Here is a 14,983-nt window from a genome sequence, read left to right on the forward strand (position 1 = left end):
CAGTGAGCGAGAGACACAATTATGTTTCTCTACTGGAGAAAATGCTGAAGGAGATGTCTCAAGATCAACTATTGCATTATTTTTTTCCCTAGCAGAGGCACTGGCTTGGCTCTGCTCCTTAGAACTTGAATTTTCTGTTTTTCTTCCAGATCAGCATCAGTATTCACCACAACCAGATGAACCAAATTCTGTGACTCCCTTCTTGCAGAAGGATGTCCTGCAGGAGACCCTTCCCAGGTGAGAATAATCTGGCGTGGAGGAGATGGTGCCTGGTCTGTTCTCAGCTCAAATGCATTTTCAGCAAACAGCTTTCTTCAAACAGGAGCTCCTTGGCAATATTCGAGCCCCAGAATTGCTGGTGAGCCCACCGTGACCGTGGTCAGCTCTGCGTGGCTGATACCGGGATATTGCCAGTGGCACCCTCCAAAAGCTTCCTAATTCTGAGCCTAAAGTTGCTGAAGGCAAGAGAAAATGTGTGTGTGTGTTTTGGTTGGTTTTGTTTTGTTTTTTTTTTCCTAGACTCCCATGGGCTGGGGCATGAAGAGGCAGAGAGGATCCTGCACTGCCGGACACAGCTCGGGCTCCTGCCGGCCGCGGCCCCGCAGCCCCAGGGCGCACAGGCAGGGCTGCCCATCCCCGTGCTGCCCACACGCCTCATCCACAGCTTCCTTCTCCTAAAATACCTCCCGCCGTGGCGGGTGTGCCCCTTCGGTAAGCGATCCCTTCAGCTCTGGTGGAGCAAGGCGGCGGTGGCTGTAAGACGAGCCGTTTTGCAGACAGGTGCAGAGCGCTCGTCATTCCCTTTTATTTTTGGTACCTCCCATGTTTGTTAGTTTTCTTATTCCAAGGAAATGCCACATCCTCCTCGCTGGACAATTTTTCCACTTTCTGAAGCCTTAAGGACTCTGTCCTTGCTTCCCCCTCAAACAACATCACTTTTTGATACATCCCTGTTCACAGCAGGGCAGGCAGAGCTCTTGGGGTCACTATTTACCCACAGACTTGCTCAGCAATGTGGGAAGAGCCTTTATTTATTTTATTTCAAGGGAACCAGCTTTGGGCTTGAGCTTTAAATGGTTTCACTACGGGGTGTCGGAGGCATTTGAAAAGATGAATGTCCTGCCTCCCTCCAGACGTGCCAATTGATCATACGGACGGGGAGAGGCAGGCAGATAGGGATATGCAGGCAGTCTTCATCTTTAAAGACAATCTGGAGGCTTGGGAACTGGGAAGGTAAAGTTAAAAGAAGTATTTGAAGAAGAATCTCACACAGGGATGGTTTGGGATGTCTGGGAGTGGCGAGAGGCTGCTGAACTGCTGACCTGTGTTCGGTGCTGCTCCTGCTGCTGGGATTTTATGGTGGTGATCAGAGCAAGGCTTTCGTGGAGCTTCAGCACGCAGGGTCGAGGGTTCTTCAGGCAAAATGGACAAGATCAGGGAGAGGAGGATGCTCAGAAGTGAATTCATGTGAAACCTCAAAAGGTGGAGGCAAAGTACAGGCTCAGAGCTGGCACTTCGAAAGACACTGGCTTATTTTTCTCGATGGTGATTTGCGGTGCTGCCGGCCATCATACCAGCCTCAAACTGGGTGCTGAAACCAGTGTACTTCATAGGGCCCAAGTTTAAGCTGGAAACTAGAAGGTTTTTCTTAGTTTCCAACCCAAATGACTGGAAATATCGTGAAGATAGCTTATGTCAGAGATTTTGTGCTCTGTGGGACTGGACCACAAGAATAGTTTTTTTCTCCTCTGATATATTGGCTTCCAGTAGCATTCCCAGCTGCAATCAAAATAGCTAGAAAAGTGAAAAAAAAAAATAAACACAGAAATCTCAGCTCAGATAATTTGGAAGTTAAAAATCTATATACCTTTCTCCACACAAAAACGAATACATTTAAAATGGTTTATTTAAAAAGTAAGGATTAAGTACATTATACATGGTTGTGATTATACCAGTAGAACTGAAGCACAGTGGAAATAACACTTTAGAACTGCAGACAGAAATGTAACCTCAAGGGACATGATATATTAGCCCTTGCGGATATGTGATCCATACAGAAAGAAAAGGAAATATAAAAATAGTTTATTGTTAGATGTACGGGCATATGAAGTGATTTCTTCTTTTACTCCTATTGTGTATGAGAAACTAGGAAAAGAGAGCTGACAATATACCTGAAACTTTGTTTCTTGGAAAGTCGAATCTGATCCAATAGCACTTTTTTTTTTTTTTTTTTTTTTTAGGTCTGTTGTTACAGTATGTTATAGGATAATACCAAAATACCAATTATTGTTAATGATACAGTGACGATATCTGCAGGCCTTGTTGAGAAATGTGGCCTAATTTGTGTTCGATGCTGTCCAGGGAAACCAGAAAGATGTGGAAGAACAGATGATTTTTATTTTTTTTTTGTACCTATCAATGAATCGTTTCAAAGTCCGAGCACAATCTAATTCTGTTCAGATAGATCAGTCATGGAGCCACACACTGTTCACGGGTAGGAATGCTGCAAATTTTTCAGTTTCGTCAGAATCAAATTTTTCCACAGGAGAAGACTGCTTTTTGGAGGATATATATATATATATATATATATATATTTTTTTTTTTTTAACTGGAATTGTCAAATGAAACTTTTTTTTTCCTTTGGTTGAACAAATTTCTGTGCTGTAGTTTGACCTAGACCATGAGTTTTAAATCACAGCCCCCGTTCTCCCACAGCACAAAAGCTCTGGTCCCCGTTACCTCCCCGTGTCTTGGTTCAGGCCACATATTCAAGAGCATCCCATGAATATTTCCCTGCTCCAGCTCCATTTTCCAAAGGTGCCTGCTGGAGAAGGAGCAGATGCTCTGGCTTGGACCGAAGCAGGGGGTCATGCTCAGAGGGCTGCTGAACCCTGGGGAGGAGGCTCTGGCAAAGAAAAACATCCCAAAATGCTCAGCAAGACTTCTTTTTTTTTTTTTTTTTTTTTGCCAATGTGGTGTAAAAATACTGCACGTGCCTCTGCAGGTCTGACCCAGGCTGTAGAAAAGCCTTGGACTTTGGCAGGAATCAGATGGTTGGTTTTAAACACATTCACTGGAGAATGAAGATTAAAAGAACAAAACCAACGTGCAAAGCAAACCTCACACTGTCAACTTCCAGTTCAATGTATATGAGTTTAGAAAAACAGCCTATATCTAACTAACTCCTGGTTTTAAAGGGAATGGTTTTATTCTTAATTACAGTAAACACGGATGAGGACTTATTTCTAACTATTAGTTTATTAACACAGTGGGAAACAAATAGTTCTGGGAAATTGCACTTGAAAAATACATCGACTATAATTAGATGTAAATTAATTAGCACTTAGTATGACACACTAATGAGACAGAAGGGTTTTTTTTTTTTTTCATTGCAAACTTCTACTTCTATCATAGCTAATCAAAGTATTTTAATATTACGAAGTCTCAAAAAGTAGGAAATAATTTATTGTTTGAAAGCATAAAGATTCTTGTAAAAAAAACCTTTCATCAAGAACTTTAATAATTTTAGAACTCTTTTATGTTGTCCTAGCCGAAAAGTAGATAAAAAAGTTTTCTTGTCTGCCTCTGTTTGAATTTTTTTAAAAAGCTTGTGTAATACCTTTCTCCATAGTGTGTTGATACAGAAAGTAGCACAACATTTTCTACTTTTAAATTGTTCCCATCGCTCCATTTGCTTTAGCTCTCAGAGTTCAGAGGTTTGAAAAAGGATCCCAGCAGAGTTTTAACCTGAATGGAAACTCTAAATAAGCAGGGATGAAGGCTCCAACCCACGTCTGCCAAAATAATGATGTCGCTCTGTCAGGCTGAGGGTTAGGCAGAGCTTAACAGCAACTGGGGGAAGGTTTTCACTTAAAATTAAAAACTGTGTCTTGGTTCTTGCAAGGAGAGAGGCTTAAGCAGGGTTTACCTGGGGGGGGAGAGGGGGTTCACTTGGTTTTTGGGATGTTAAGGCAGCTCCTCCAAGATTTTTCCTGGAGGACTTGGTTCCACTAGTTGAAAGCCTCATATCCAAAACACCACCGAGTCACTGACGCTGTGGCCATCGCAGGACAGACTCAGACGAAAGAAGTTTTTAACAGTTTGGCCAAGATCTCCTACAAACAGTGAGCCAAGCTTTCTAAATCATGATTTTTTAAAATTTTTTTTTTTCTTGTCACCACTTCTCTAATCTTCTGGTAGCAAAGATTTTCTGGGAAAAGATGATGGGTATATTCCAAGGAATCTACAGGAATTAGATGCTCCTCTCTCACTGCACCTTATTCATCCAAGGGGAATTGGGCACCTCGTTCTCATATGGCTTGGTTGAGTGGTCACTAAAATCAACATGAATATTATTAATTAAATTACCTTTGAGTCAGGCCCTCGAGCTTTAAAATCCCAAGCCTAAGTGTAAAAAATAAAAGCAAGGATTTAAAAGAAAAAAAATATTTCAGACTTTTTCAGAAACATACAGAAGCAAAGGGTGTAAATTAGTGTTCCCCCCCCCCCTTAGGTGATGCATAGAGTTTTCTGTGGGCTCTTTGCATGTAAGTAGATTCATCATTACAAAATAAATTAAATTAGGTCGAACCGTCATTTCCATCGAAAAGCAACTATACCTTGCACCATGCGGCACTTATTCATAATAAAAAGAGTTTAATAAATATCTCATAAACGGTGATTATTTTTGTTCTGTTTTAAAAAATACAAAGTTGTCATCCATTCTGTTAACACTCAGTTCCCATTGCTTCAGGGAGTTTTGCTAGTCCGAATGTATTAGCTTCTCATTTTCTTACGCACATTGCTCAGATATCTTAGTTTCCAGTAGCGTTAGTGTTGCACTTGTGAAGCAGTAAGGAAAACAGGAATGCAGTCGCAGGGAACTGGAGGCTCCGCCTGCGTGGGCCACCCCGGCTCAGCTCTGCTTCTCGCTCTTGCTATACGTAGTCTATAGGGGCTCCTGACAGACAGCACTCAGCACCTTGCCGGATCAGGCACTAGGGCTAGTCGAAATGAGAATTCAAGTTTTCTAAATGTTAGGCAAGAAATTATATTTGCAAATATGCTCAAGTCCCACCTACTTTAATCCTTCCCTTTCTAGGTGTTTCAAGATACACCCACCCTCTTCTCCCCCACCTGCATTGCCCCAAGGGACACCTCACACCCAGAAATGGGAGACCCCCTTACCACCCCATCAGGGAGTCTGTAATGCTCAGTATGTGGGTGCTCTATGGTTTCAGTAGCACAGGTCAGTTTTAGAAAGTGTTGCCTTCAAAAATATTTTCTTTTTTCTTTTTTTTTTTTTTTTTTTTGAAAGAGGCAAAGCTTATGCTGTGTCAAAGGAAAGTGGCTCACTTGATGAGTAGTTCGTATTCATCCTTGGGCTTGGTTATAAATTATATTTGCAAGTTTGTATTAAGGGAACTCAATATTAGAAAAAAAAGAAGTCGTACAACAATTTTTCTGTAATCCTTTAAAACACACTGGTGGCAAGTCCTTTGCAGTTTCTCCAAGACTTTGTACACACTACAAAAGTGCAAGAACATGAACTGCCTTCATCTCGTGACACCAAGAACTGAAAGAAACGAACTCCTAATAGCTTTCAAAAGAAGCTACGAGTGTGTAACATCTTTATGTTGGTCCAGAGGATCTCCACTTGCTACCTCAACACATGCCACAATTAAAGAGGTGAGAGGGTATTTTAACATCGCTCCTTCTCTTTCATGACAGATCCATTCTGTTTCGACATTTCTTCAAAAAGCGCAAGGAAGGAAGGTACTTCAAACAGGCGTCGTTCTCCTATTGACCATGTTGACATGGAGTCCTTCCTTAAATTCCTTCTGAAGGAAGTTGTGAACCTGCAGAAAACTGGCTTCTTGGTCTGCGTTGTAGCTGGCAGCTGTTGTAACCTTCAAAGGCTCTCTGGAAAGAGTGTACATGGAAATTTCATTCATGGGAATGGTGCTTGCTATCTTCATGCCAACCGGAGAAATGTCTCTAGATGGAGAAGGCTCTGTAGATCGAGAACTGGATCTGGACCTCCGTCTCCTGTACCTGTAACTTGGCATCCTGGCATAAGGAGAACTGGAAGAAGTCTTAAGGAATTCCCTCTTGGTCTTAAACCTCAGCTCTTTGTTCTTCTCAATATAAATGTTCACAGCCAGAACACCTATGGTTTCAGCCACAATAAAAGACAAGGCTCCAAAATAAAAAGACCAACCATAGTTGTAATGGTTCTTTTTGTCCTCATCTCGCTTGTCACTTGGGTCACCTGCATTGCTTGATATGTAGACAATGATCCCTATGATATTACTTAGTCCTAGAGAGAGAGAAAAACATAAATCAGTGGTGTGTCTGGGAAGGTAAAATTCAAGCCATGTTCCTTTCTGGGCCTGAAAGGTTCAAAGATTAAGACCAGGAAATTTTGTTACATATCTTTATATTTATCTCAAAATTTCATTTATTCTCAAAAACCAAAGAGGAGATCCACATCTGGGTCACATATGCTTGCACAAATTTAAAAATATTCAGCAGAACTTGTTACCATCTCTTCATTGCCACAGTGGGAAAGAAGTAGCACATGGGAGCTTGCTAATATTTTTAGTGGGATTATAACATTCAGAATAATAATAAAAATACATTTTGAGCTCAGGGCTATGGCTGTTCACCTTGATCAAGATAAGTTCTCTTCCACCTTGCTGAATTTTCATCTAAATGCAGCATGCTTAATCCGAGCTTCAGGGAAAGCTATTAACAATGTGGCTGACTCTCTCAGATGTTTCTAGTGTGAAAAATGGGCTCACCTATCAGAGGTGAATTTTTTTCTGCCATCATATAAGAGAAAAGAAAAAGGCCCTGGATGTAAGAGATGCCTGATTCATCTAATGTTGAATACATTTTAAATAGTCTAAGACCTGCTTGTTACTGACTTTAGCTTCCCTTTTCAGGAAAACTAAATGCTTTTCTAGAATATGTTTACTGTAGAGCTTCAAAAACCACAGTTTTGTCTTAAGAAATTTGCCTACTGTGATGTTGCTAGTGTCCTCAGTCTAGGACAAGGGGTACAGGGAGAGAACTGTCAACAAGCTTCTCCGCAGTCCTTTTCAGTTTAGAAGGGCAGCATTTCTTAAGGACTCAATTTAAGGAGAACATACCTGCTGCAACAAAGAGAATCCCAGCACTGAGAATAATGTTGTTTTTGCTGTTGTAAATCCTTCCTGCTCCGACACAGAGTCCTCCCAGCAACAGCAATATTGTGCTTAGGATAGGGAACACACTGGAGGCACGGACAATGCCTGGAGGGGAGACAGAAAACCAAGACAGACAGTAATCATTTCAGATGCCTCCTTGGGTGCAAGTATGGAGATTTTTAAAGTCTCAAAACCCCTGGCTTTTTGGCTTTTGCTGGATTTATCACTGATTTTGCGTTTCTGGGCAGGTTTTGGAGAGCTGAGGCCATGGGTAGGTGGCCAGTGTGGCACAGACACTCTCAACTGAGCAGCTGAAATCTCTTGAGTTTTCTCCTAGAAAGTCCAGCGTTACCACCATTATCCGATGCCACCACACACAAAACATTTCTGGCAAAGCATAAGGTAAGTGACAGTAAGACCCATCACCATGCAGGGAACGGCAGTGAAAAATTCATGAGCTGCCTATGAACCCTACAATGTTTGGGGATGGCTTGAGCAGACGGATCCGTTCCTTGATGCATGCGCAAGGTGAGCAAATTACAGCTCTTGAAGTCTGCAGCGTTTGTGTTGCCAGCGAGCACAGCTAATAACCCCTTTTTCTTTTGTTGAATATTAGGAACATTGAAACCTTTCAGATTTCTAAGGAAGAAATTTTAACGAGTGTGTCTCAGATGTTTGTGTTTAGGTTCCTGACAGCTAAGTAGAGTCATTTAAAATTCTGTATGCTTCAGTCCATTCACCAGCTTGGGCTATAAAATCCCTGGGAAAAAAAAAAATTAAAACACCTCTTCAAGCTAGCTTTCAAAGTCGGGTCACTACAAGACTAAGCAGCAAGAGAAAGGGAAGCGGCAGGGAGGGAACAAAAGGGCTGAGAAAAAAATAAACAAGCACAAGTAGAGAGATGTCTGTATTGTAAAAACCAAAGGGGTAAAACCTGGTAGGTGTTCCTGAAAGGAAGAGCAAGGAACTGAGTTATATTGTTACAGAGAGAGGATTACTTTGAAGAAGTGGAGATAAGGTGCTGAATAGAGGGTTGTCCCAAAGCTGGGGACCGTGGAGAGGCGAAGGCGAGGAGCGGAGTCCCGGCAGCGTGAGCGGGTGCAGGGCTGTGAGGGATGCCCAAGGCGAGTGGGAGTCAGAGGCTGCTGTCACAGAGGGGTCAAACCCCCCAGCACATGGGGAGGACACGGGCACCCCGGGCTGAGTGCACGGAGGGGAGAAATCCGCCATCTGGGCCAGTGTGCTGAGGCGGTGCCATTAGCGGCGCGGTCCCTCCTGGGTGCCATCTTCCTGCCTGACACACGCGGCGAGCGGGGCCCGTTTCCCGAGGAGAAACGGCCAGATGTTACAGCTGATGCTTTCTCATTTTACTTTTGATGGCCATGGCGTTCCCAATTTAGTGAATTGCTTCCTAACGATCCCCCTGGTAGCTGGTGGCAAAACTTCCACTGACTGTAAGAGGGACAGGAGAGGGCCTTTATTAACAGCACTGCCTTTGTGTGCGCTGCAGAGCCCCCGGGGAGCCCCAGCTATGTGCCCAGCCCTCATTAGGATGGTGCAGACATAAAACAAAATAGACAGTCCCTGCCTGGGTAGCTTATGCCCGTATCGATCTGCAACCGCGAGAAAAGTACGTCTCCTACCAAACCCGGCAATGTCGCTGCACGTGTCCTTTACAGACGGGGCATTTTCTAACCGGATCTAAACCCAATTCAGCCGGGTGCATTATTATTCAGACAGTGTCTTTCAGTAATTGGCAAATCCAAATCATGAGGGTGTAAGGTCTCTAATCACAGCCCTTTGAGTGGTGTGAGCCTGTTCTGGTGTCCTGGGTGTATCCCCACGTCTGTGGTATGAAGTAACAGTGCTTTGACTTTGGAGTCAGGTTTTAGAGTCAGCTAGAAAAATATTTAATATCAGTCTCTGTGCTGCTGGACATGGAGGCCCCCCCCAAGTCACCGTCTGTCTGTTAGTGTCCTGGCAAAAGGTAGCATGGGTTTGAAATCTAGTGTGGCCCACCCTTTCTGGTTGTTGCTTCCTACATTTTATGGTCATACTGTTTATAATGATTTAAATTAAATCCAAGAGCTTTCCTAAAATGCTTCAGAGATACCACCAGAAGGAACTTGCCAGACATGCCAAATGTAGGGGGTGGGTTGTTCTACTTGTAGTAATAATCTCCAGAGATAATTTTTCTATACTAGGTAATTAATGTGCCGAAACCCAAAACACAGTGTTCTCTTCCTGTAAGAATCTACAGTATGCTTTTTCCTACAAAGTGTACTTTTGGCTCTGAAATTTAAGAGGAAGCTCATAGGTACAACGCAGAATTTACATGTGGCTCCTGATATTGGTAATAAAATGACAACACATCAAAAAACATTAAGGCAATTTGGTTTTTGCTCTCTCCCCTGCTTTTTTCTTTTCTCATTCACCATCCTGTCTGTTTGCATCAGCCGCTCTGCACCGCCATGCCCCGTGACACCTCCTCGGTGAAGGGCCGCAGCGTGCCCTGCTGCTCCTCCCTGCGGTGCTGCCAGTCCCGGCCCTCTGCTCCTGCTTTTATTCTCCTCCGAAAGGCAGGAGCCAAGCAAACGGCTTTGAAAAGGGGATACCATAGCGTGTGGGGAGGAAGGGTATGAAAGTGTAGGCATGGCCCTGGGATGGGGTCCCCAGTCCCTCTCCTCATGGCTGCCCTTATGCACCACAGCAGAGGTGCGATGTCCGCACAGCGCAGTGAGGGTGAGTACGGCTGAAATCCCCTCTTCTGCGGAGGGAGAGGTGCGTGTGTCTTCGTGCAATGCTGGGTCGGAGCAGCTTGGTTTCTGTGTGCTGCAGAAACGCAGGAGAGGCGGGAAGCCAGAGCACACGAGTGCGGGCGGGCGATGCAGGCGGCAGCTGGGGCACTGCGCCGGCTCTCTGGGCACGGCAGCGGTACCGCTGCCACTTGCTGGGGCTCTGCACGGACACGTGAAAGGGATTTTTTTTAGACACGTAGGTCGGTGTGTGTTGTCACAGGCAAGGTTTAATAGGAGGGGTCTTGTCTGAGCTCCTTTGCATGTGTTAGCTGCCGCTGTGGCTGGTGTTCGCTTGGTTTTGCAGGCAGCAGCCTGAACGCCGATGGGCAAAATCCAAACCCCTGCTCCTGTCCACACCCCTGACCAAAGTCTCCTAAAAGAGTAATTTTTTCACTGACTTCAATAAGGTTTTGAACCAGGGATTGATTCTGCTAGCACCACGATGTTTACATTTATCTGAAGCCTGTATTACATTGGTCACTGTGAGGCAGGCTGAGACCCTGCATGCTGCTCTTTAGGGTGCACAGGATGCACACAGCATGGGTGCCTTTGTCTAAACCAGGCAGGAAAAAAAAAAGGTTACCCCTAGCATGGCCCTCTGAGAAACTTGTGCCAGGAAATAGCTAAAAAGCACGGTGAATGATATAGAGACAGCAGGTTGCAAAGGTGTTGCACAGAGGGCAAAAATGGGACGGAAGGTCTCATGTGTCCTTTGAAACAGGATGCAAATATCCTCGTCTCAGACAATGATTTGGTCCCTATTACATATACATATGAGCTCATCTCTTCGGGATTTAGACACCTAACCTTTCAATAATCTCTAAATCAACCGTATGCATTTTAAGTGGAGCTGCAGTTTTTCTTACAAAAGTTAAAGCAGAGGAGCCCTGTAACTTGCGCAGGGAGCAGCTGAAGACTGATTTTGCAGAAGACATAAAGGGTTGGACCAACTTGGTTTTAAGGTCTGTACTTAGTCACTTTTGACAACAGCTTTTAGGAACACCCGTCGCAAGTACACTTACACACAATTTACCAATCTCATGTCTTACTGTGAAGCTGTAGACTGTTTTCCCCACTTCTCCTTTTTCTCCAAATAAAGAAGGCATAATACCCTTTTATCAAGATGCTGCTTAATTCCTCTTTCCTTTACAGTTCTTTTTACTAATGATTCTTTCCTAAAGCTGACTTGGCATCAATTTAACATTAGTTCCAAGGCTTTGTATGAAAGATAAATGCAGCTGTGCTCACACTCTGCTAGCCTGTCTTCGCCTGAGCACTGAAATCATGTCACCCAAGTGCTATGACTGATCTAAATTGACAAGAGTAAAGATGAAAAAAAATCTGGGTTTTCTGGTAAAGCATACTTTTCAGAGATTTTTTTTTTTTTTTTCCTTTCTTCTTGTCTTAGCAGCTAGAAGATGTTTCCCAGAAGCGAGCAGAAGGGCAGAGTGGCTCTCTAAGTGGTGTTTCAGGTAATTAATAGCAGTGTAATTGAGGAGCGTTTTGCCTTGCTGGGTGTATTAGCCGGCAGAGTCATTCATGGCTCCCTGAAGCTTTCCCAACACCTCGTGAACTGCAGTTTCTTTCTCTGGTAAAGGGCATTGCTTTCAGCTCGGCTGGTCAGCTCCTTTGTTCAAAAGGAATAACTAGGCAAGGCATCCTCTGGGGAAGGGGAAATCAAACTTTGCAGGATTCCTGAAGTTTCATGCTCAGGTTCTGAGACTTCCCATCAGCTGAGCGAACGGTCATCCGCAGGGGAGGAAACGAGTGCCTGAATTTCAAGCACGGGGTTGGTGGATGAAATCACTTTCTGTGGCGGATTGCACACCAGCACAGAGAAGCAATGGCTGGCTAGCCATGCAGGGAAGCCACAGCCCATGTTCATGCTGGGATTTTGCTGTTAGCTGCAGAAATTTCAGCTTCCTTCCTACAATGCAGTAATTTCACTGCAGGGGGAGGTGGCTCAGCAGCTGCAAAGGATGGGGCTTGCATAAGGGTTGGGTTTAAGCATTGGGAAAAGCTTCCTAATGGGCTGGAACCCACTCCTCAAACCTGTTTTGATATGCTAATCAGATAAATACCCCCTTTGTAAAATATCCTTGCCAATCCGGGAATGATAGCTGTAAATTTCATTTGAAAAATTCCCATATAATTTTTGAAGAATTAGCACCACAATTTCACTGGCTGAAGGAAACCTTGAAATGGGGGTCCCCGACGGTCATGGTTGTGTCAGCTGCAGCGTGAACTCGACATACATTACCACTGCTCTGTGCCACCCAGTTTGGGCCAGTCTCTTGCAATGAATAAGACTTGGGCTGGACTCTACAGAAGAGAAACCCGGGAAAGTCTCTCTGGCTAAGTCTGTTAATCCCATGTATTAGGTATCACTTTTCAACTTACGGAGAAGGTATTCTGAGCTGTCATGGTCATAGTCATTGTCTTCAGGGAAGTGGTTGATCCGGAAGCAATGTCCTTTGTAGATTCCTAAATGAAAACAAAGTAAACACAACCCATAAGAAATAGAACCAGGTAAATGTGCTTCTGCTAGCTTTGCTTTATTTCCTTTCCCTCCCAGGCTGTATAATGACTCTCCTGTAGGTCACTGATTTTTTTTTTAATGACATCATGAAACTATCTCTAAGGTCACGAATTTTGGGCAGATTGGGCTGAAGCCTAGCTGGAGGAAGGGAGAGCCAGGACTCCTGGACTCTTTTCTTCAGTCTGCACTAATACCGTTCTCTTGAGCTTTTTAATCTCTCTGTGCTTTACTTTATCAGTGCTGTGCTTATCTTACAAGCATACTGAGGTTGCAAAGCTTCTTTTTGTTCCTAGAGTGACTGTCACTCTGGGCCCCCGCTCTATGACTGGGACTCCACAGCAAAGCCAAGTGTCAATCTAGCGCTCATCACCCCTCCTGTCTCGTCAGTGAAGTGCTGGCCTCCCTCATCAGAGCCGGTAAATGGTGAATTACTCTCTAGGCTTGGAAAACAAGTCCATAAATCTCATCCTGCTGCAATTTAAACCCATATGTTCCCCTCAAGGTCAGCTCAGCTTTTAACGGCATATTTGTTTAGTTAACTGGGAGCCTGTGCAGTAAGTCAGGGCACGAGTGTGCACTCCTGATACCTGAAGGAACAACGCCCGAGTTGGCCGGATGAACCCCTCGCTCGACTGAACAAGACGAGGTTCAGCACTGTCTGTCCGGGTAAAGCTTTGCATTAGTATTTTGTATTCTTTCCTATCACCGTTATCCATAGCCACAACCGGTCCTGGCTGCGGTTGGGTAGCTGAGACTGTTGCTGCACGGTGAGCTGCGCAGGGACCTCTCTCCAGAGAGCTCTCTGCAGGAGCGAAGCCCCGAGGTGTGATTCTGCCTTGGTGCTTTCATTATTCATTAACCAGCACTTTCGTGCTCAGGAACATACATCACCCAGGATGAGTTATCCTCTGCACAGGAGTTTCGGTGCTTACAGCTTGAGCTGGCAGAAGGATTTAAAAACCATCAGTTAATACTACTTTAACAGAAGCACAGCTGCAGTCTGTAGGATATAAATGTGGATTTATTTCACCACCTATTACCAATGGTTACAAAGATCTCAAAAGAATTACTAATCCGGAGGATTTCAATTGCACCCTCTGAGTGTCAACTGCAGGTTTGCTACTACAGTGCATTTAATTCTTCCAGTAAATGATGTATCTACTCTAATTGCGCTAACGGCTCAGGTTTTCTCTGCACAGCACTTCAAAGGCTGTGAAGAAGAAGTAAGTGGCTCACGTCACATCTGGAAGTGACACACCTGTCCTGTTTGCCAGGGGGCCAAGAGCACTTCAGCTGGGACCGCTCCTGCTAAGCATGTTTGCCTGTGCATCCCTCTGTTTGCCATCAGCTGGTTTGCTGCTCCTGATGGCTCTCCAGCAAGGCTATCCAAAACTTAGATTTTAAAGATCCCAGTGCTTATTTTTATGGCAGTTCACGCAATGAAACTAAATCAGTCCCAGCGTAAGAGGGCCTCTGAGACTGGATGGTCATTTCTTTGAGTCTCTTCATTAAAGTGTGCCAATTTAGAGGAAATACATTCAGAGTATGATTTTTATTCTCTCCTATTCATTAAGGAGAAACTCCAAATAATCTTCTCCCCCTAATTTCCTGCAGAAATAGGCTTTTCGATGACTCTGTGTTTGTGTGTGTATAGGTGGGGCCATCTCTCAGTCTGTACGTACTTCTCCAATAACTTTTAAGGTAGTTGGTTGAATTTATCCAGAGCTGATACAAACGTGGCAGTATCACAGGTGCTCAAGCTCACACAACTCCCGTGCGAACAAGCGGATGAGTGAAGGAGGGAGCTCTGTCCACCAAAGGCTGCTTTGTGAACTTTGCACATCCACAGGGAGAGCACGGACATGGGCAACGGCCCAAATAAACGTCCCACTTCCAGAAACTCAGTTACGAGACAAGAAGTCTGCAAGACTGAAATGTCTCCCAAGCCTCTTGTGTTTGCAGCACTGATGGATTGATGGAGGGTTTTGGCCTCTGTGAGATGCCCTTACGTTATTCAGCTACTGAATGAAATGGGCCCCTCAGCAGAAATGTCTCTTGGGGGGGGGGCATGAAGCCATCCCTTCCACCACAGGACTGAAATGCATCAGCAGGACAGGATGGGTTGCTTGTAGCAGTGTCTGGGCTTTTCCCCTTTTGTGGTTGGAGACCTTAATTTATTTCCTGGTGCTTATATCTGGAGCCTTTCACATGAAAGAGTATTAGCAAGTCTAGCAGAGGTGAAAAAAAGAGGATAGTTAATCCCAAACAGAAAATTCTAGACAAGCTTGAGAGTTCCTTTCTATTTCCAGTTTTTAGGAATACTGAGACTGGTCATTCTGGCCAACTTTTTATAGAAATAGAAAATCACTCTGAAATTTGGACCTGTATCAAAGCCTGGGAATCCAAAATACTCTTCCCAATATTTTTGCATTAGTTCAGATCATAGACATTGGTTC

General features: G+C 44.2%; 1 protein-coding gene across 1 annotated transcript in view; it reads right to left on the reverse strand.

Moving 5' to 3' along the window:
* Window positions 1–2,973: 2,973 nt before the first annotated feature.
* The window catches only part of CACNG4 (calcium voltage-gated channel auxiliary subunit gamma 4), a 42,933-nt gene continuing 30,923 nt past the window's right edge, over window positions 2,974–14,983 (reverse strand). The window contains exons 2-4 of the mRNA XM_074922259.1: window positions 12,389–12,472; window positions 7,155–7,295; window positions 2,974–6,319 (exon numbers count right to left, since the gene is read on the reverse strand). Coding sequence (XP_074778360.1) covers window positions 5,781–6,319; window positions 7,155–7,295; window positions 12,389–12,472 — 764 coding nt within the window. The 3' untranslated portion in view covers window positions 2,974–5,780. The remainder of the gene's footprint in view (window positions 6,320–7,154; window positions 7,296–12,388; window positions 12,473–14,983) is intronic.

This window comes from Athene noctua, chromosome 18 (genome assembly GCF_965140245.1).
Source record: "Athene noctua chromosome 18, bAthNoc1.hap1.1, whole genome shotgun sequence".
NCBI classification, from domain to species: Eukaryota; Metazoa; Chordata; class Aves; order Strigiformes; family Strigidae; genus Athene; species Athene noctua.